Here is a 21,950-nt window from a genome sequence, read left to right as displayed (position 1 = left end):
AATAAGGGCCATTGGCATATAAAACCCTGTCTTTTAATGCAATTATATTTACACCCTATATTTTAATTATTTATAGACCACACCTTACATTTAATTTATTTTATAATTCACACTTTGTATCGAATTTTTTCCTTTTAAGTTAGGAAACATTATTGAAGGTTTTATAACCCGGTATTATTTTGACTAACTAAAATGCCATCACCTCTCTACCCTTCTATTATGGTCCTTCATCTTCTCCCTAACTACCTCGTCTCGTGGTTGCTGTCGCCACCACCTCCCCTCCTTCTCTTCTCCGCCTCTTCCTCCTCCAACTCTTCTTCTTCTTATTCTTCTTCTTTTACCTCTTCTTTTACCAATCCCATGGGCAAGATCGGAGAAAATGGGAGGAAGAAGAACACAGAGATAGTTTGAGTGTTTTATGAAATATTTAGTATGCTATAAAGCCACATTAATCTAGAGTATTAAATAAAAATTATAGAAAAAAATGAAGGGCCAAATTAAATTATAAAATTCTCAAAAATGAAATGTGAATAACAAAATAAGTAAATTATAGGATATGCTTTATAAAATTCCATAGAATTAAACTAACACTATTGGGGGTAGATAGGAATATTCCATCAATATCATATATATTTCTTAAAAATCACTAAAATACTCTTAATTTTTTCTTTATCTTCTTCTCTATTTCTTCCTATTTTCTCTTTCTCTTTTTAGAATATAACATACTTCTTCCACCTTAGGCAAATCAAACAGTAGTTTCTCCTCTAGGGGCACCCTTTTTTCTTCGCACGTTAGGTATAGCTTGGATGTAAATCATAATTTCATTAAAAGGCAAGGTTTGATATGAAAATTTCCCTCATAAAAATAATGGTCGATGTAGCCAAGTGATACCCTTCCGCCAGGTTTTCTCCAGCTGTACTTTTCGTGCCTTTGCGTTAAGACAACAATCTAGTACTGTTTCATTTTGATAAAGAGTGAGGTTATAAAATATAAACATATATACAATGAAAAGCACAAGAGCTAATGAGTGCGGGTGCGGATGACGAAAGGCTTATCAAGCAACCACTGGTCCTGGAAAGAGAAAAGAATCAACTTTATTCTCCAACAAACCCGGTGAGAGTACCACCGCCAGGAATCAAGAATAAGGTGCCGGATCAGATCTTACTTCTAGGCCCGCAGTATTCTGGTCTTTGGCGGTGCCGTTCTAAGCTAATGTTCTAACTTTTCTCTTAATATAAAGTAAAACTTGTTATTTTTAAATAACAGCTCAATATTATAATAATTTTATTTTAAAAATATTTATTATAACTATATCTTATACCACATATACTAACTCAATACTAATTTACTTTTGTATTTATTCCATCAACTTATTTATATCAAATCAAAAAATATTTATAATAATTTCATAAAAAATAAAATATTTTAAAATTTTCTATTTCTGATAAGATTGTTGGGGGCATACCTAATTCCGAATAACATAAGGGTTTGTACGTTAATTTTGTCCTAGGGTGCACACCACACTGTTCTGAATGTGCAACCTTCCTACATAACCCCAAAATTACTATTTTGACTTAGATTTCTCATTCATTCTTCTTGGATCTTCTTTGCATTAGCATTCTTCTATAACATATGTTTTGATCTTATATTAAAACTAGATTGTGTCCACGTACTTTCCATGACATAAAATTGCATTAATAGAAAAAGCAAACAAGAACATGATATGTTTAATATTAATATATATGCACTAACCGAAATAACAAGCTAGAACATATGTTTCATGCTAATATATGTTAAAAAGAGATTTTGTTTAATAATTCGGTTAAGGAAGTGTGACCCAAACTCGACAACGTTAAACCCAAATTTATTTTAAGCCCTCGAATTCATGTCAATTTATTGTTCCTGTACAAAGATTATCAATCTTAATTTATAGTTAAGGGATTTTTCAAATAACACTTTTTATTTTAGTTATTTTATGAATTGCACTCCACTTTATAATACGACCCTTTTTTTGCCCATAATTTTTATATTGCACTCTACTATTATTTTGCCTAACTATCTAACAATAAATTATGATTAAATTTAGTCATAAGTACAAAAAGTAATTTAATAAAATAAATATATAATAATTTTGAATAAAAATACAGAAGTTAAAATATATTTAACTCTTATGATCTAGTCATCAGAAAGAGCCGTACCCATAGGCCATAGGGGGGGGCCACCACCCCCACCCCCAGCACAGAGGCAATTTGGATTTTAGACAACAGTCACATCTAAGGAATTAAGGTTACCGGAGGTGGTGATATGCAATTTCGGATAACGATAAGAGGAGTGAGTGATTCCTTATAGGAGCACCAAGTAGTCAGTGAGTGTACGGTGATTTACAATGCCTAAATATAGGACAATGTACACATCACCATCTCCCCCACCATTACCACTTTGTTTACTTCTTCCAAGAAGCATTTGACAAGGTAATGCGATCTGACCTGGACCTCTTTGTGGCCACGAAAGGGACAACCAACCTTTGCCAGTTGCCACTCCTTCATGCCCACCCCTTCAGTCTTTTTTTTTAAAATTAATAAAAGAGAATCTCAAAACTATATTATATATTAGGTTTTATTTGTATTATGTCATTGTCAAATTATATTTCAAAACATAACTTTTATTTATTTAATGTCTAAATTTTATGTATATATATATACATAAGTTATGATAAATTATAAAATATTTGATAAAAAATATTGAAGTGGAAAATTAATTTTGAAGTCAAAGTATTTGAAATGATTTTAGAGAATTAGGAAAACATACCCCAAGACATAGAAACAATTACTCAAATTTAAATATCTATTTAGTCATTTGAATGACGAATGCATTTGCCCAATAGTAGAAATGACTTTTAAGTATTCGAACGACCCTTGTAGGTGTTGAAATGGCTGGGCTTATTGAGTCCAACTTATTATGGGCATTCAAATGAGATCAGCGGGTAATTTATAAGCGATTCTTATATTTGCTCTTTATTAGTGATTAATTTAATCCTAGTGAAAAGGATCCATAGTTTTTATCCTAGTTTGGAGTTTTCCATGAAATTTTTTTGTGTTTGTGTTACTTACTATTATTCCTCCTTGTCAATTGGTTAGCCTGCCACATTAAACTACAATTTATCATGCCTTAGATTTTTCAATATATATGATCATCCTATCACTTGCCATGAAATCAAAATTCTCTTTGTTATTTTTCAAACTATATATGATATGATAGGTTTTAATATTGGCAAAATGTGTACAAAATATTCTAAGTATTTTTATATTTATACATGAGTATATCTATAAGTTCTATAAGATTTGGACTGAAGATTTTTGAGATCTAAAGTAGATAAGTCACCGCGTTCACAACACATTCAAACACACCCTAAAAAGTTCACAACTTGTTCACACATACATAGATGCATATTTAGCTATTTGAATGCACCCTAGAAAGTTTGCATAGTGTTCGCACATATAGAGAGGCATATTTAGCCATTCAAACTCACTCGGACTGTGTTCGAACACAACTATGTAATTTGCAAATTCTGGGATTACGTGAGATTTAATTTGATTTGGATTTTGCCTTATCTTCATAAGGTATATAAGGGTTGGAATGTCTTAACCCTAGAGATATTGGCTATTACTTTTGAAGTGGAGTTTTTGAAGAAACAATGTTTTTTGTTATCGACCAAGGTCTATCTCATCTTTTAAGCATCAAAGGTTTTATCTTAAGGGTCACTAAGGCGAACGATCAATCTCAAGGGTAACTGAGATTAGAGATCAATCATGGGAAGCAATGAATCGCAGGCTCTAATGATTAAGACTGAGTTAAACAAAGTCGTGGAGATCGATGGGTTGTTTTATAAATCAATCTTGTTAACTGCTACAGTTTATTAGTGATTGGTCTAATCCGAGTTTAGATATATGGTATTTTCCCATTTGGATTTTTTCACACAAAAAATATTGATATTCATCTTTGCTTTACTTGTTGATTTTTATTTCACATATTTACTTAAGCAAATAGTTAGAAATATTGCCTATGGTTTAGATACATACTCATGTCTAAGTATTTTCAATTAGTATTAGACTGACTCTCTTAACTTAGAGAGAAATCTACTAGGTATGGATTTCCACAGAGATAGACAATTTTTAATTAGACATCCTTTTTTTGATGGAGCAAACTATAGTTATTGGAAAGCTAGGATGAGAGCTTACATAGAATCAATAGATGAGCATATTTGGATTATTATGATAAACAGTGGAGTGCACCTATGTATTGGGTAGACAATAGGTTAGCTAAAAAATATGATGAGTCTTGTGATAAGTTAGATTATGAAAAAATTGGCTAAAATAGCAAGACAATAAATGCTATTTTTAATTATGTTTTTTTGATTGAATTTGTATGAATTCCTACATGTGAGATTGCTAGAGATGCTTGAGTTATTTTAGAATATACATATGAAGGAACTACTGTTGTTAAGCTCTCAAAGCTTTAGAGATTGACAAAATATTTTAAAACTTTTCACATAGAAGAGAATGAAACATTTTGATGAATTTTATGCAAAATTCAATGACATTATCAATTCTAGTTTCACCGTAGGAGAGAGAATTTCGAACATAAAATTATACGTGAGATTCTTAAGTCTCTCCTTGAAAGATTTCAAGCTAAAGTCACATCTATTGAGAAAAGTAAGGATATTGATACAATAAAGTTGAACAATTGGTAGAGAATCTATACACTTTTGAATCCACTCTCTCTAAAGCTAAGAAATCCAAAGGTATGGTCTTAACTATTGTTAGAGAAGATTTATATTACCAACCAGAGTTGAATCGATCTAGATGTAAAAAGTTATGAAATTTATATGGTGGTAACCTCGAAAGCTAGGGTTCTAATAGTTTTGGTCTCACATAAAGGTCGAGATCAAAAGATATAAATAACATAATAGAGGAATGTTAGAATTGGACATATTAGTAATTATCCAATGTTGTGAGGGTCGCTGGAAGATGGCAGCTCGTTCTAATAGTTTTGATTTCACGTAAATCAAATGTTAGGATGAAAAGTTATAAATAAAATAGTGGATAAATGACAAAATTAGACAGATTGGTAATTATCCGACGTTGTGATAGTCATCGGAGGGTAGTAGATGGCCAAGGGTTGTAGTGGATAACTATAAGGTAGGGTGGCTTGTGGAGGTGATGGTGGTCTATGGTTTTAGAATTAGAGTTTTAAGTTAGATCTACTCCTAAGAAAATAAATACTATGATTAATTTATATTTACTTATAGATTATCTTACTTTCAGTCTTAAGATAAGGCCAAAATAATTTATCAATACTTGGATAATTGGATATTTAAATAAAGTATCATAACCTCTATATATATAGAGAGGTTAAGCATAATGAGTCCTACTCGGACTAGCCCTAAAACCTTATATGACTCAAATTAAGACTTGCCTTATAGACTTAAATGACTTAATTAGACTTATCTTAGAAGTTTACATGACTTAATAAGACTTGCCTTAATAACTTACATGACTTAACTAGATTTATCTTAGTATATTACATGACTTAACTAGACTTGCCTTAATACCTTACATGACTTAATTAGACTTGCCTTAGTACCTTATATGATTTAACTAGACTTAATGTAACTAGACTTCCCTTAAGGTATTTCCATGGGTTTGCCTTGGTATCATGTTCATACTATCATATTAAATGATACTGATCAATTGATTTCTGTTCATATAATGCATACAACTCTAGTTGTAGGTTGTGCCGGTTCAATGGCTTTCTATGAATTAGCAGTTTTTGATCTCGTTCTTGATCCAATGTGGAGACAAGGTATGTTCATTATACGTATCATGACTTGATTAGGAATAACCAATTCGTTGGCTTACATAAGGAATAAGCATAAATCAATTAAAAGATAAATAAATTCGGTTTGTATTAATTTAGGAGAGTCCGATGATGAAAGTGAAATAGTTCATGACTATGTTTGTTAATTAAGAAGCCACAGTAGTGAGAAGTTTGAGAAAAATAAAAACTTTGAAAGAAAGATTACCAGAATGATATTTTTGAAATTTCTCAATAATTTTGTGAAAGTTTTTGGGTAATTATATAAAATTTCTAATTATTTTTAGTGAAATTTATTCATGACACCTTTTTTTTAGTAATTATTTACGCTTTATTTTTTATTTTTATAACTTTCATATCAGTTATTTTATCTAGACCTTTTATTCTTTATTTAACTCTATCGGTGAGTGTATTTGAGGCACTATAACTCCGTTAAAAAGGGGTAAATGAAAACAAGAGTATTTCAGATAGTTTATAAATTAATCTTATATCCTTAAAAACGATATTGCTAGTCCGAGATTAATCATTTTAAATTAACAGAAATATTTATGAAAATAGTACAGTGCGGTTACAAAATATCAAGGCCGAGATGTTAATCGTAAAATTACAAAATGTAAGGGGTGAAATGAAAACAATCCATATTCTTTAGATTACGGATTGGCTGTCGCATCATTATTCCAGAACAGCAAAGGTCTTCATCCTATAAATGCACGTGAAACGCCGGCTGTTCCGTGGCAGAGTAAATTTCGATCCATTTTGGAAAGAAAGAGAGGAAGATATAGAAAGTGGGTTTCCTTCTTGAAATATAGAGGGGGATAAAGAGGAGGAAAGTCGCTTCCTGAAAGAAAGAAAGAGTCAGGAGAAGGGAGAGAGGAAGAGGAAGAGGAGGTGAAGAAAGAGGAGAAGGCGGCGGCGGAGTATTGCTGTATGTCAGATCGTAGTGAGGGATACTACGGCGGATTCGGTGAGCTCGCAAATCCATTGCAATGGCCACAACTGAGGAAAAAGCGACGCCATGCTGCTCCGCTACCGCCATCGGCGGCGGCGGTGGCGGTGCTGCTGCTGTTGTCGGAGGAATCGGCCGGAAGGCGGTTCAAGATTGGACCGTGGACGGGAAAGCATCTTCGGCGGCGGCTGTGAGCTCTTTGATCCGCCCCGTTGAGGACATCGTCGAGCCTTCAGCGACCGGCAAGGCTTCTGCCAAGGGTAAGAAGGCCACGGTTTGGGATTTTCTTCGTTGTTTGCTTGCTATCTCGATTTTGTTTCATGGATAGATGAGAGGATGACCATTCTCATAATTTTCATTGTTAAAAACTTCTAGAACAGAACAAAATGTCGGTAGTTTTTTTTAATATGTAATTGTTTATCAAACATTCCTACTTGTACTTGGGCAGTGCCTAGTTCTTTTTCAAATTCCGATTGTTTAATAAAGTAATAGTATGCATACTTGGGCGTTGCTTGATGTGATGACGGTAAGGCTTGCCTCTTGCATTAATGCAATAGGTTATGGGTTCAACTTACCTGCTTACATTTTTTTGTTCTCCCTAGACCCCTGTCTGGGAGGAGCCTCATGCACTAGGAGACCCCTTTTAAGGATAATCGTGATGTTTTTCTCATACAAGGGTTCTTTTAGTGGTACAAAATTAATCTTTTGAATGAATAGTGGATAATTTGACCATGCAAAAGAATACTTTTGAGATTGAACTCAGCAGATCATGCTTGCATGTGAAAGAAAATCAGGAGTATGTGTACATTTAAGGGCTCTACCTAAGAAGTTTGCATCACGGTATGAGTTCATACAGTCTAAATGGTTGTGCGACCTTTGATCAGACCAGTAATAGGAACTCAATTTAGTTACTCATAAAGTCAGTATAGAAATATCAACATCAAAATTCAAAAGAACCATTCACGTAACCAAGCGCATCAATGGTTTAATATCTATTCAGGCATTTATTTTCAACTCACATATTCAAGTATTTAATATTAACAGGAAGCATGCGTTGTTTTGGTCAGCAACAATTTAAGCTGCAATTGATTCATAAGGATTTGCAAGTCTTGAAAGTAAGAGGATTTATAGTCAAGTGCCTCAAACCAACTGGTTTCACAAACTTTGTTGTATCTTGCTTGGCTGATGAATAATTACTTTTATGCAAATGCAATTATGTCATTTTAATTCATTTGTCTCTTCAAATTTTATGTGCATAAGTTATGAAAATATTATCATTTAAAGTTGACTTCTTTCGCTACATCTGCATTCCCCTGTCCAAAGAGGTTCAGGACACTTTTTTCTGTATCTGCTTCATCTTAGGGACAAGTAGGCCCTACCAATTATATCTTGTGGAGACGTAAAAGGCTTTAATAATGATGATGAATTAGTGGTTGATTATGGGTTTATGCACAGTCGCATGATTATAACTTGGTTTCTCTTTCGTTATAATTTTTGTTTCAGTTCTTTATTCTTTAGAAGGAAATGTTCCTTTTGGTAGTTTGCTAAGTGTAGACCTTTCAGTATTGTTTAATATGAATGTTTAATATTCATGGATCTTTTTTAACGTCTTGTGGGAATATCCAGGTATACCTATAATGACAAGGGCTCAGACAAGACACCCTTTAGACCCATTATCTGCTGCTGAAATATCTGTGGCAGTAGCAACTGTCAGAGCTGCTGGTGCAACTCCTGAGGTCAGTAATTGTATTGAATTATTCATCAACTTTTACTTGCTTGTCATGCTTGATGGTATTTTCTTGTGCTTCATACATATGATAGAAGTCTAACAAGTAAATGACTGAAATGTAGGTGCGAGATAGCATGCGCTTTGTTGAGGCAGTTCTGTTGGAACCAGAAAAGATTGTTGTCGCATTAGCTGATGCCTACTTCTTCCCCCCTTTCCAACCATCGCTACTCCCTAGAACTAAAGGAGGTCCTGTCATTCCAAGCAAACTTCCTCCTAGGAGGGCAAGGCTTGTTGTCTATAACAAACAATCAAATGAGACTAGCATCTGGATAGTTGAACTGTCAGAAGTGCATGCAGCAACTCGTGGTGGGCATCATCGAGGAAAAGTTGTCTCATCTGAAGTTATTCCGGATGTCCAACCACCTATGGTATGCTGTTAGTAGAGCTTGTCATGCTGTTAGTAGTATCCTGCTTTTTTATTGAGTGAGATGCTATCATTTTGCTTACAATCTCCTGATTTGCCTCCTCGGATGAACTTTCTTTGATATGTTTTAATGCACAGAAGCAGAAATATGAGACTGAATCATAAAACAAGATGGATCTTGCACAGAAGAAGAAAATGAGAGTGAATCACGAACAAGATGGATCATTAACTCTTCTCAATTCAAAATACCAAATTTTGCACAGAAAATTAATGTTTGAATGTGAAGTCTGTGGATCAGTCGATATACAAAGGAACAATGGAAAAGGACTAACAGACCTAGGATTTTAAGATAAACGATTTCCAGTATTCATTCAATGATTGAACAGAAGAAATGGTTGCATGCTTTAAAAGATGACTTAATTATTAGGTACTTAGGCCCCACTTAGTTGAAGGTGATTGCTTGTCAACCTCTTTCCTTAGTTGTCAGTTACATGTAGAATGAGTTTGAAATATTGATGGTAACATCTATATTAAAGGTGGATAAGAGGAGATGAGTAGAGAGGTGAAGGGAGAATAGGTCACGACCATAGGGAACAAATAGAGAGGGGAAGGAATGAGCTGGGGAGGAAGGGATGTGGAAGGCCATATGATGTAATGGTACTTTATTCAAAATAATTCCTATATCTTTTATGACATCTTTTGCATCTCTTTTTAGGAAGCAAGTCAAGAGTTCGTATCATAAGTTATTGGACTCACTTTGGATTGAATTAGAAATTTGGAACTTTAGTTGTTTGAGCAGTCCAATTTCCAAATAGGTTTGTTATTTGGGGCAGCCCTAAATGGGGTCCAGGAAGTTGGCCAGCCACTTTTGAAATTTGAGCTCTCCTAAATCCTGATCCACTTTGGAAAGTTTTCTTCTACTTAATTTAAATTATCTTGAATAGTATGTTTCTGAACTAGCTTTGTATTGACCAATTAAGAAACTTTGTATATTTGATTTATCTTCATATGATGTCTCTCAAAAGTGATCTTGTCTAGTTGATGATTATGGGCTAATTTTATTATTTGTCAACTGTAGGATGCGGTAGAATATGCTGAATGTGAAGCTGTTGTGAAAAGTCACCCTGGATTTATAGAGGCAATGCGAAAGAGAGGTATAGAGGATATGGATCTTGTGATGGTAGATGCCTGGTAAGCTAGCTTTATATATATGCTTCTTGCCGGTTTGCATTGAAAAAATGTCTTCAATTCCATTTGTTACAATATGTAAATTAGGATATCCAATTCAATGTCTTCAGGTGTGTAGGCTATTATAGTGATGCTGATGCTCCAAGTCGTAGACTTGCCAAACCATTAATCTTTTGTCGAACTGAGAGCGATTGCCCCATGGAGAATGGCTATGCACGTCCTGTTGAAGGGATCCATGTTTTAGTTGATATTCAAAATAATGTGTTAATTGAATTTGAAGATAGGAAGCTTGTTCCTCTCCCTCCAGCAGATCCTTTGAGAAATTACACTCCAGGAGAAACACGAGGAGGCGTCGATAGAAGTGATGTTAAACCACTACATATTCTTCAGCCTGAAGGTCCAAGTTTTCGTATAAATGGTTACTTCGTTGAGTGGCAGAAGGTAATTTCATTCTTTCTATATTTTGTTTTTCAGCTAGCTCTTATTTCTTTTATTACTTTGTTAATGTAGAAATTTTCTTCTTCTAATGAGCAGTGGAATTTTCGAATTGGTTTCACCCCGAGGGAGGGGTTGGTGATCTACTCTGTGGCATACATTGATGGTAGTCGTGGACGAAGACCTGTAGCCCACAGGTTGAGTTTTGTTGAGATGGTAGTTCCTTATGGAGATCCAAATGAACCTCATTATCGTAAAAATGCGTTTGATGCTGGAGAAGATGGGCTTGGGAAAAACGCGCACTCTCTTAAGAGGGTTTGACTTCCATTCCTAGTGCTTTGATTCAACTTCCTGAAGTTATGCTACATTCTATTATGATGATTTGTTGTTAATTCACAATGTTCATCAATAATGCAGGGTTGCGACTGCTTAGGCTACATAAAGTATTTTGATGCACATTTCACAAATTATACTGGTGGGGTAGAGACAATTGAGAATTGCGTCTGTTTGCATGAAGAGGACCACGGGATCTTATGGAAGCATCAAGACTGGAGAACTGGGTTAGCTGAAGTTAGGAGATCAAGAAGGCTTACTGTGTCATTTATATGTACAGTAGCTAACTATGAGTATGGATTTTTCTGGCACTTTTATCAGGTAGAAGAATTTTCTATTGTTCTAATACTAGCTTATTATATTCTGCAGTATATATGAGATCAACGATGGCCGTGCCACCATCGGCATAGCACAGCACATGCTGGTCGACATGGGGCATGCCTACCGACACGCCCTTGGCATACTTTTGCGTGCTAGTGGCACACCCATGTGTGTTAGTGGCACGCCCCTATGTGCCACTGACACACATTTATAATATTTTTAATAAATTTTTTAGGATATTTAGATATGTTTTTGGGTTTTCGGCATGTCAATATGTAATTTTCAGTTTTAATATATGTATTAAAACCTACATTATAGTGTTTTATCTTTAGATTATTTTTGTCAATGACCTATTTTATTAAAGATAAAGCAACAGTTAAATATAAATATTATTCAATACATAATATGATTGAGTACATTCATTACAACTAATAGTAATTATTGAATACTCTATAATATAATTGAACATATAATAATATTCAAACCAATATATTAATTAATAATTGCTCAATAAGAACATAGTGTGGGCGAGAAGGATCAAAAACTTCATTTGCCGACATAAAAATAACATGAGAATGTTGCATTAAATACTATCGATAATCTTTAAAACTCATCCACATATAATATTATTGTAATGTCTCACATAGTCTTCATACAAATACGAATTTTGTAATTCTCTTATGATATGATATGGATGGTGAACATGCATGTGAACGACTGACACACTATAAACATATGCAGATTATGGATATGGAGTATAATAAAGATGTTGTGGCTTTAGTATGTGATTGATACAAATTCAAGTCTTTTCCTCAACTGGCTGTAATCATGTTTAGGTTGAGATGGTCCCTTTCCATTTTTATCTCTGATAAATTCTGCCTCGTAGTTGTCTAAGTTTAGCCCCGTGGTCTTGATCTTGGTTGCATGTGGAGTTTTCCTCTGTAAAAATAATATCTCTGAGAAGGTTGTGTAGCAGGGACACATGTCTCATCTTTTTCATCACTGCTACTAGACTAAGTCTCGTCATTATTACTATCACCATCAACATCACTATCATCATCATCTCTAGTCTCATTATCATCAATTTATCTAAGCCTTCTAAGGGATAAATTGATCGTGAAGATAATCTAACTCGACTAGTAACCCATTGTAAAGATTCAGCTTGACTAATAGTTAATTAATGATGATTGATGAAAATAAGAAAAAGTAAAAAAAAAAGGGCTCCACATGTCATATAATGTTGATTAAAAAATAACTAAAATTGATTTAATGATGATTGATTGAAATAGAAAAAATTTATAAAAAAAGCTCCACATTGGCACAATGATTAGCATGGCTTGGCATAGGGGTGTGCGGGCGTGCTAACCGGCATGGCCATCCTTGTATGAAATAACTGTTTTTAGCCATTCCTAGTTTGAATTGATTCATATTGACACTTGCTTGAATTTTTGCTCTGAAGTGGCGACTGCTGTGTTGCTCAAGATTTCATTTTGGAACATCTATAGAAATATTTTTGTGTAGATGATGAACATGCTTTTCTTTAGTTTTCTATTTTCATGTATAGGCTTTGACATGTAGGCAGAGCTTTTTTTTCCTCTTTATTAAAAATGAGGTCAACTCTAATTTAGTTAGCAGTGATGCTTATTTCCTTAACTTTACCATATTCAATCAAAGTATTGAAATGGGCTAGACTTTTTTGTTCTTTTGAAACTACTTTAGTTGAACGAGTATCTTTTCTGGCTTCATTTTCATGTTATTTTGCTTCTAAGGAATTCTACAAGTGCAACCAACCATTTAGACCCAGCCATTTGGGGTCGTCTATGTGGGCCATTTTCCTCCATTATTATCTATTTAGAATAAGGATCTGTTTGACCTTTTTTCTTAAATTCATTTTGCGGCAGCTTATGCACCAGAAGAAGGCCTTAAATTAAGGGGTATATGATGACCAGAACATACTGGAAGTGTTGCTAGTTTGCTGCATTTTGGCCACCATGCTCAAACGCATCACTTTTTTCTCCCTTCATTTCTTCTTACATGATAGCTTTTGAATTTTGTTTGTGATTATCGGAAACTTGTACTTTTGTTTTGATTGCTTCCAAATTTCACATGTATAAGTAAATATACATATAGGTAACCAAGTCTGAAGAAAGGATACTTGAACATCCTAGTCATATCTATATTGTATCATCATTAGATACTATTATTAGTCATATGCAACATGGATGTGTCTAATACTTCTTTCAAAAATACAAAATTGTAAAATTAAACAGTAAGTTATGGATTTGACTTGAATGCTTTTGAGTTTTGAGTACTAAATATATACTATGGGAAATGAGTTCATGGTGTTGATAGTACAGCTAATGTCAATAAGGATCAGGTGAGATCTTCAGAAATAAATGAAGACTTCTGGTAGTAAGAGGATTTAGTCTTATGATGAAGGTTAAAGTTATATTCATTCCATGATACAACCAGGTAATATATAGTTGTATTGCCATTTACATAATGTGGTGGCTGGATTTGACAGTCATCTTCTTCAAGTTCGTATGCCACAGATAACTATTTGTTGTCGGTAGCTGCTTTTATCTTTATATCTTTCACTATGCTCTTGATAAAATTTATGGTGACAGCTCATCCGGTTTTCTTTCTCACCTCTGGGAATGGGAAGAGGAAGGTCCATTCAGACTTTCCTTTCCTACTAACCATTAATTCTTACAACATATTGATTTCGTTTCTTTCGGGATGGAGATTTGTGTCTACATCCAAATTGGTCTGCTTTCTCTAATATCATTAGTGTATTGTCTATAACTTAGTTTATCCTTCTCTTTTGTTTTTAGGATGGAAAAATTGAAGCAGAAGTAAAACTGACTGGGATTCTAAGCTTGGGAGCATTAATGCCTGGTGAATCAAGAAAATATGGTACAACTATTGCACCAGGTTTATATGCACCAGTTCATCAACATTTTTTTGTTGCTCGCATGGACATGGCCATCGATTGTAAGCCCAATGAAGCCTTCAATCAGGTATTTCGAGCTCATTGAAATCATATATTAATTACGCCAACAACATCTTCATCACTTTCCACTCGCAGAATACAGATGACTTTTCTGTCTGATTGCTAGATTAGAGAAGTATAAGATATTTGTGGATACAAATGTGTGCCTTGCTTCAAGTAGAAATATACTTGGTCCTTGTTTAGCAGCAAGGAAAGCTTGTAATATTCTCAAATGGTTCTAAGTGTTGTCGCTGTGATTCTTGAATCATCCCTGTTCTATTAGCTTTTGGTACGAAATCTGTTTGTATAAATGTACTGCCTATCCTTTTTGTCCCTCCCACTAGATATTTCAAAGTGATACCTGAAAATATAAGTTTGATAGACTTTTTCAAACTCAATTTTCCACTCCTAAACTAACTTCAATGTCTCACTATTCTGAATTTCGTTTTGTTTTTCAGCAGGCCTTTAATTTTTCTTTTCAGTGTCTTAACGAGATTACTTTTTCAGGAACCTCATAAGTTGTTGTGCTTGTTCATTATCAGTTCGATCTAATCTTGATAGACAATCTGCTAATTGCTTTGTACAATAATACATGTTCCTACTTCTTATCTACTGCCAAATTTTATTCTTCATAAACAAAGGCATGATTTATAAATTTTCTTACTTAAGAACTCTTGCCTTAGTAAAAGAAAAAACTAAAAAGAGTATTAAAACGAGAATAAGTTTGAAAATGCATATCATTCTCATATCTTACTGAGTCCATAAAGGGCATATGCACAACATGATACTTCAAGTAGATTACATTTTCTTTTTTTTTTTTAGAAAAAGTAGATTACATCAACTGGATAAACCCTAGATAAGATGTGTAAGACTGTAAGTATATACTGTAGAGCTGCACATAAGGGCATAAGTTGGCCTCATCTTATTTTAGAATCATATGGTTGATTGGCACAATCATGTTGTAGGCTACACTTTCGTAGTTTGTGTATTAGATTTGTTCTTTTACAGTATTTGCCCAATGTGTCTCTAAATTCCTAACATTTTGATGTGCCTGTGGTTCATGTAGGTGGTTGAGGTGAATGTCAAAGTTGAAGAACCAGGCCAACATAACATTCACCATAATGCCTTTTATGCTGAGGAAAAGCTTCTGAAATGTGAGTTAGACGCAATGCGTGATTGTGATCCTTTATCTGCACGCCACTGGATTGTAAGTCAGCATATCCTTTTGTTTGTTAGTTTATATTGGCACATCTTTTTCACCTCTTGCATATCTTCCTCAATTATGACCGAATGGCATCTTAAGGGATTCAGATAGATATATGTAAGAGGTGCCACTGGATTTTGTGTATCTCTATGCATGTTTATTTACATGCCTCCTACATGATGTGAAATGTAAGGAGAGAAAGAATGATGACCATGAGAGTCAACTTAAATTGAATAAAAGGAAGAAAATAATTGATATACTAGTGAATGAAGTGTTGACAAATTATAAAATTACATCTATACAGAAACTGTAATGTATTGAGATAAAATGGAAGGAAGAATGTTTATCTAATAATTGTAGTCCAGCTATCATATAGGATCATCAAAACACAAATATAAGAGATCAAGATAGTGACGTAGTGTTTATTGAGGTGGGTGATAGTCATGTAAAGAGTGACATTGCATATCTTCGTCAATTTTATCCTAATGGTACTTTTCAAGGGAGGTTCCTTAGTGGATTTTATGTTGTGTTGTGTTGTGTTGTGTTGTGTGTTTTGTGTTTGTGGTGTACTTGAGCTCTGGTTCAACACGACAATTTCGGCTGCAACTTAACATGTGTTATGGCTCCTACTAACTCCAACCAGTCCACTGCTGTGAATTGGGCTGTGATCGGCCAAAACCGGCTACCACAACCATACCATTGTAAAAAGTTTGTCTTTTATATACTGCCATAACTACTTATGATTTAACATTGCAATGATCTGCCTTCTTGTTGATCTTAGCTTTCACTGAGAATCTTGATCAGCCAAATAGCAGAGAAAACTGAACCATCAATAAGTTAACTTTGATTTAAATGCATTGTAAATAACTAAATATATTGTTTTTCCTGTCCATTTTGAGATTAATTTGCTCATGTTGAGATATGGAGCCAAACTGTGCCTCTCGACTCCAATATTTATATATAAATCTGAAGTTTGATATTTATATGGAAATTATTATCAAGTTCATATTTTCTGATAACTTATGCACTTTTTAGGTAAGGAACACAAGAACAGTAAATCGGACTGGTCAACCTACTGGCTACAAGCTTGTCCCTGGTTCAAACTGTCTACCTTTAGCAGGTCCAAAGGCAAAAATTTTGAGACGAGCTGCCTTTCTGAAGCATAATCTTTGGGTTACAGCATATAAAAGAGATGAGATGTTCCCAGGAGGAGAGTTTCCCAATCAAAATCCACGTATAAATGAGGGGTTATCTACATGGGTTAAGAAAAATAGATCCCTTGAGGAAACTGACATTGTTCTATGGTTAGTTTATAATAGTTCTGAAGTTGGTTAAATTGACGGATAGATTTTTAAATTCCCTTTTACGATATATTTTTCACCTATGTTTTGATGCACTTTTCCCTACTATACCTTCTACTTTTATATAATATGTTAGGTCATTGGAAGTTTCTTTAGTTGAGACCTCTATTTCTAACAGGATTCTTATTTCTTTAATTCTTTAAAAAATGAATCCTTTACAGCTTTTCTGATTGGATTTCTTAATCTTTATGAGTTTTGCCTCATTTTTCTGTTTTACATACAGGTATGTGTTTGGAATTACCCATATTCCACGCTTGGAAGACTGGCCTGTCATGCCAGTGGAACACATAGGTTTTATGCTCATGGTATGGCTTGTTTCTTTAGCTTCTTTTGATAAGTTATCTCAATGGATTGATTAAAATATTTGCTCAGATGATTGCTTCTTCAAATTCTTGTAAGTTATGCTATATCTTGATACATAGCCCATGGATTCATGGAGGCTGACTATGTTGGTGCAGGAATATGACATTTGGTAAAGTTTATGATTTTCATCTAATTCCCTGTTTAACATCCAAATCATATAGATTTCTAGTAAGTGCATTTGACCACAAATTTATTAATGTAATAATGTAAGGTTACAAAGGACTAGGGAGATGGCCTAGTGTTGTATAGTATACTGTGAAGAAGAATCTTCAGTTAGTATTTTCTTGATTTAGTAGCCCTGAAATATCATCTGCTGGTTGACTCTTCCATTTAATACCAAGTTTAGCCTTACAGCATTAGAAAATGTTGAGTTATCTCCATGTTAAGTATGTTTTTATAGTGGACCGAGAGCTTTCCTTGGATGGAGTGTTCTCCTGCAATGTACTCATTTCTTTGTTGTGCTGGCACATGTCAACTGAGACAACTTGGATAAGTGGTACTGCGATAGGTGCCCTGGTTCAGTACTTCAGTGCTCCTATGTTAGCGAGTCTTAAATTTAAATGACTCTGTTTGGCCATCAAATATGCTAAGCCCCAATCTATTGAACAAAGGGTCCAACCTATGGCTTGGCAATTGATATTATTCAAGTCAGTTCTGCATATGCCCAAGTTATTATCAGATAAGTGATTAAATACCATTAGTCTTGATCTGATCTGACCTGAGATTCTGGGTCAGGATTTGAGTTCTTTTCTCTAAATTAATCAGATAATCTGATCTGATATTGGAACCACTGATTTCTGTGCATGGAATTTTAGGATATGAACAGTTATCTTATTTGGATTTGGTTCAAGCTTTCCTTTAGTGTGGTCTACTGGTAGAGAGGAAATGTCTTTCTCCTGGCACAGCTTGTTCAATTTTTTCCTTCTTCAAATGTCAAGGTAAAATAGAGGGAGAAGGTTCTCTCTGCCTAATTACTCTTAGTTGAGGGATTGTCATTTATATACTTCTATGTTCTAGGTCATTCCTCACAAATTTCCCATGCATAATGTGGTCGAGCATAGAGAGGGAGGGAACAGGGGAGAGCTCTTGTGCAATCTTGACTCTTGAGTGTTGAGAGAGAACAGATTGATGAGGTTCTTCACCTAGTGATTTCAGAGAATTGGAGAATTTGTGGCTTTAGATTCTCTTTTGTTCTAGGTCATTCCTTAATTTTAACTAATGATGTGGAAATACTGTCTCTTTCTTGCTATTTATATACTCTGATTGGAAGGTGAGAAATCTTAGACATTTCACTCTGCCTTTTCCTGTTTGTTTGACTCCAACCAACACTAGTCTCTTGTTTTAAGTGCAGGGACTTCACAATTATACTTAGAATAATTAATCTGTTATATACATCTATTTTACTATATCTACATAATTCTAGACTTCAAGATTGTTACGGAAATTATGACTGGTTTCAAACCAAATCTAATATTAGATGCTTGACTTTTAATGTAACTCTAGAATAAATTTCCAAAATATTTTGTCAGTACTCTGCTGTGATATTCTTTTAATTTTTGTTTATTATATTTTCTACAATTCACATTATGTAAAAATGTAAGCTCAATGTCAGAATTAAGAAACACATATTATGAAATGAAAGCCCATTTTGAGAGTTGAGAACAATTGTGTGTCAATCATGTTCATATATCTAAGTTTTTGTTGGCGTTAGACACAGTTATCACTCATATCTTAGTTGCATCTGGCTAAGTTATATTTGACTTGTAAGAGTATATTTGAATTCATCATATACTTGAACAGAATAAACTTGCACGAGAGAACTTGTAGAGAAGTATCTTCATTTTTTTTTTTCTAATTTTGGAATTCAAGTAAAAGATTAACTCATTTAGTAGTAGTTTCTTTTAACACATGAAAAGTATTTGACTTTTACACTAACAATCGTCCACCCTCCTGCTTGTTAATTCTTTACTAACATCTTATTATATCTTACCCTTGTTATCTGTTCTTCACCAACAAGCTTTTTCTTCTTGGCCTATGGATCTAGTTTCAGTTGATATCATTTCGACGTTCCTGATAATTTCTTTTGCTGAGAGATAATTGATGGGTTTGGTAATTGATTGTGCAGCCCCACGGTTTCTTCAACTGCTCTCCAGCAGTGGATGTGCCTCCAAACGCTACTGACGTGGAGATCAAGGAGAGTGCGACGACCAAGCTGATTCAGAATCCTCTGGTTGCGAAACTTTAATCGAGAAAGAAAGAACTGAAGAAGTGATATAATAAATGAGAAAACAAAAAACTCGATCTGCTATTTTTATGATAGTTTTATCTTAATGTATATGAAATGACTAGTTTAAGTTGATTGCATCACCTTATCATTTGATCTTGGCTTAAATAAGCTATTCTGTTGTGCATCCAAATGAATTTACGTGCAGCATTTGTTAATATTATGAGAATAAAATGGGATTTCTATTTGGCTGGTGACGATCTCCCACTCTGAGCGGCATGTCTAGAGGTAGCCAATTATATAATCGAAAACCTTCTCGTCCCATCCCCTCCACCCTCAACCCTTTTACTTAGGCCCGGTTTACTTACTTTATTTTAGTATACTAATTTAATATTCTATCATATTATTCTATATAATTTTTTTAAAAATAATTAAATAATAACTTATAATTACTATTTTACCTCTTGATTAGATAATAGTTAATTACACGTCATTTCACTCTCTCTTCTCTATCTCTTTTTTCTTAAATATTAGTTATTTCAGCTACAATTGAGATTTTCTCTCATGTATCTTTTTTTTTAATATTAGTCTCTTACTTAATTTTGAGATTCCATCTTTTTTTTTACTAGTAAATTATGCAAAAATAAAAAATAACTAAGCCCATTCTTTTTTTTGCACTATGGGCTTATAACCCCACATGTTTTCGACATAGCTTCTCGTATTGCACAGTTGTTATTTTATATAGAGTGAGATTATTTTTTTGTAATGTGCGCTTATACCCTGCATAGTTATTTTATATAGAGTAAGAGGTATTTTCTCGCTGTGCAAGGTAATCTTGGTAGTACATGGTTATTTTCCAATAGTGCGCGCTTATAACCTCACAGTGCTTCCTTATTTTTCGTAATTCATGATTATTACATAACTCACGGTGCAGCATTATAACTATAATAACCCAAACCAAAATAATAATAATAATAATTTATTTTATTTTAACTTTAATTTAAAAATAAAAAATATTATCTGGTTGCATGGGACAACCTTGCGCCATGCATGTTGGCGGCTCGCGCTATGGCGCCTCACCGAGTCCTGCCAACTGGCCGTGGTGGGCCCTACTGATGCCGCATTCTTCTTTTTTTATGCTCTACCCTCTCAGTTCACCGGCCGCCGTCACCCTCCCTCCGGCCACCTCTGTATATATATATATATATATCACTCTCTCTTGTTCCACTCCTTCCCTCTCCTCAAACTCTCTCTCTCTCTCTCTAGCGTATTCGTTGACACCGCCCACCTTGGAGCCTCGTCGTCTCTGCCAACCAGTCCTCGTCGGTGAAGCTCCTTCCTTCTCTCAGTTTGCTTCTCGAGCTTGGGTTTGCCGGAACCAAGTCGTCGGCGAGAGACTGGCCACTAGCTGGCCATCAGTTGTTAAGCTCCTCTTAGCCAGCTCGGCTTCCCTCTCTCTTACCTTCTCCTTCTTCTCTTCTTCATCTTCTTTCCCTCCTCCTATTCTTCTTCCTCGGTTCTTCTTCCCTTACTACATTGCAGCAGACAGCATTAGGTCGAGCCCAACACTGTAGCAAAGAGTTTCTCCCTATTTTTATTTCTATTAATTATGTAATTTATTTTCTAAAGTTAAGGTAAATTATTTTATTTAGATAGTTAATTATTTTGATAATTTACACTCACTAGTGTAATTATTAACTAGGTACTTTTAGTATAATAATTTGTTACTATAATTATAAATATTGCATATAAATGTATTTTACGCATTGTTATTAGATTTGTACATATAATTTTATTGATAATAATCTTATATTTATGTTATATTTTATATAATTTTTTTAGCATCTTATTATTATATACTATTTTGTATAAAATGAAATACTAAGCTTACATTTTATTTTTATATAGCTGGATATGCTATTTTACATATAATTAATGATTGATTAAACAAGAGTAAGAGTCACAAAATAACTATTAATATGACTATGTTTATAATTATATTTTTATTAATCATATATATGGCCGTTGTTTGTTGTATACAAAAAGAGAAAAATTATTATATACTTTAGTCTATAATTAGCAAACTAGGATTCTTATTAAATAAATATTTTAAATTATGGTAATAGTATATCAATATTATCACAATTACATTTATCATATGAATCTAATTGATTTTAAACTTAATAACTATCATATTTTACTTAAACATATTATAATCGAATAAAAGATTAACTTTATATTACTTAAACATTTTTAGATCCTAAATCCCTTATTTGAGACCTTCGTGGACTTTGCTAGCAATGAGTTGACCCTTGGTTGACGGACGTGAGGGATATGTGTTTTGTATTTTCGAATCAAACTTTGAATACTCTTATCTTCTAGAGAGCTTTCCCCTATTAAGATATTTTATTTATTTATATAAGCATATTTTTATCATTCATTTGTTAGGTTATGGGTATGAGTATGCAGATGATCTAAAAATAATTAAAGATAAATCTTGTGCATATTTTATTAGTCGAATTGATTTATAGCATAAGTAGGCATATGATGGATATA

General features: G+C 33.8%; 1 protein-coding gene across 1 annotated transcript; it reads left to right on the top strand.

The window, feature by feature from the left end:
- Positions 1 to 6,605: 6,605 nt before the first annotated feature.
- LOC140801852 (amine oxidase [copper-containing] zeta, peroxisomal-like) lies at positions 6,606 to 19,565 on the top strand. Its single transcript, XM_073157194.1, has 12 exons — positions 6,606 to 7,080; positions 8,447 to 8,556; positions 8,672 to 8,977; positions 10,052 to 10,164; positions 10,272 to 10,602; positions 10,696 to 10,911; positions 11,014 to 11,250; positions 14,085 to 14,270; positions 15,309 to 15,449; positions 16,482 to 16,750; positions 17,031 to 17,112; positions 19,296 to 19,565. The coding sequence occupies exons 1-12, from the start codon at positions 6,861 to 6,863 to the stop codon at positions 19,413 to 19,415; spliced, it is 2,331 nt and encodes a 776-aa protein (XP_073013295.1). The 5' UTR covers positions 6,606 to 6,860; the 3' UTR covers positions 19,416 to 19,565.
- The last annotated feature ends 2,385 nt before the right edge of the window (positions 19,566 to 21,950 follow it).

Source organism: Typha latifolia, chromosome 15 (assembly GCF_019914945.1).
Source record: "Typha latifolia isolate L0001 chromosome 15, TyphaL0001v2, whole genome shotgun sequence".
NCBI lineage: Eukaryota > Viridiplantae > Streptophyta > Magnoliopsida > Poales > Typhaceae > Typha > Typha latifolia.
The sequence above is the reverse complement of the archived record's forward strand: the minus strand, read 5'-3'. Positions and strand labels throughout refer to the sequence as shown.

Bases quoted from the DNA above. Each gene is read 5' to 3' on its own strand.
- LOC140801852 (XM_073157194.1), top strand. From the start codon at position 6,861: ATGGCCACAACTGAGGAAAAAGCGACGCCATGCTGCTCCGCTACCGCC. The intron at 8,557-8,671 runs GTCAGTAATTGT...ACTGAAATGTAG, and splicing joins CTGCTGGTGCAACTCCTGAG to GTGCGAGATAGCATGCGCTT. The intron at 8,978-10,051 runs GTATGCTGTTAG...TGTCAACTGTAG, and splicing joins CGGATGTCCAACCACCTATG to GATGCGGTAGAATATGCTGA.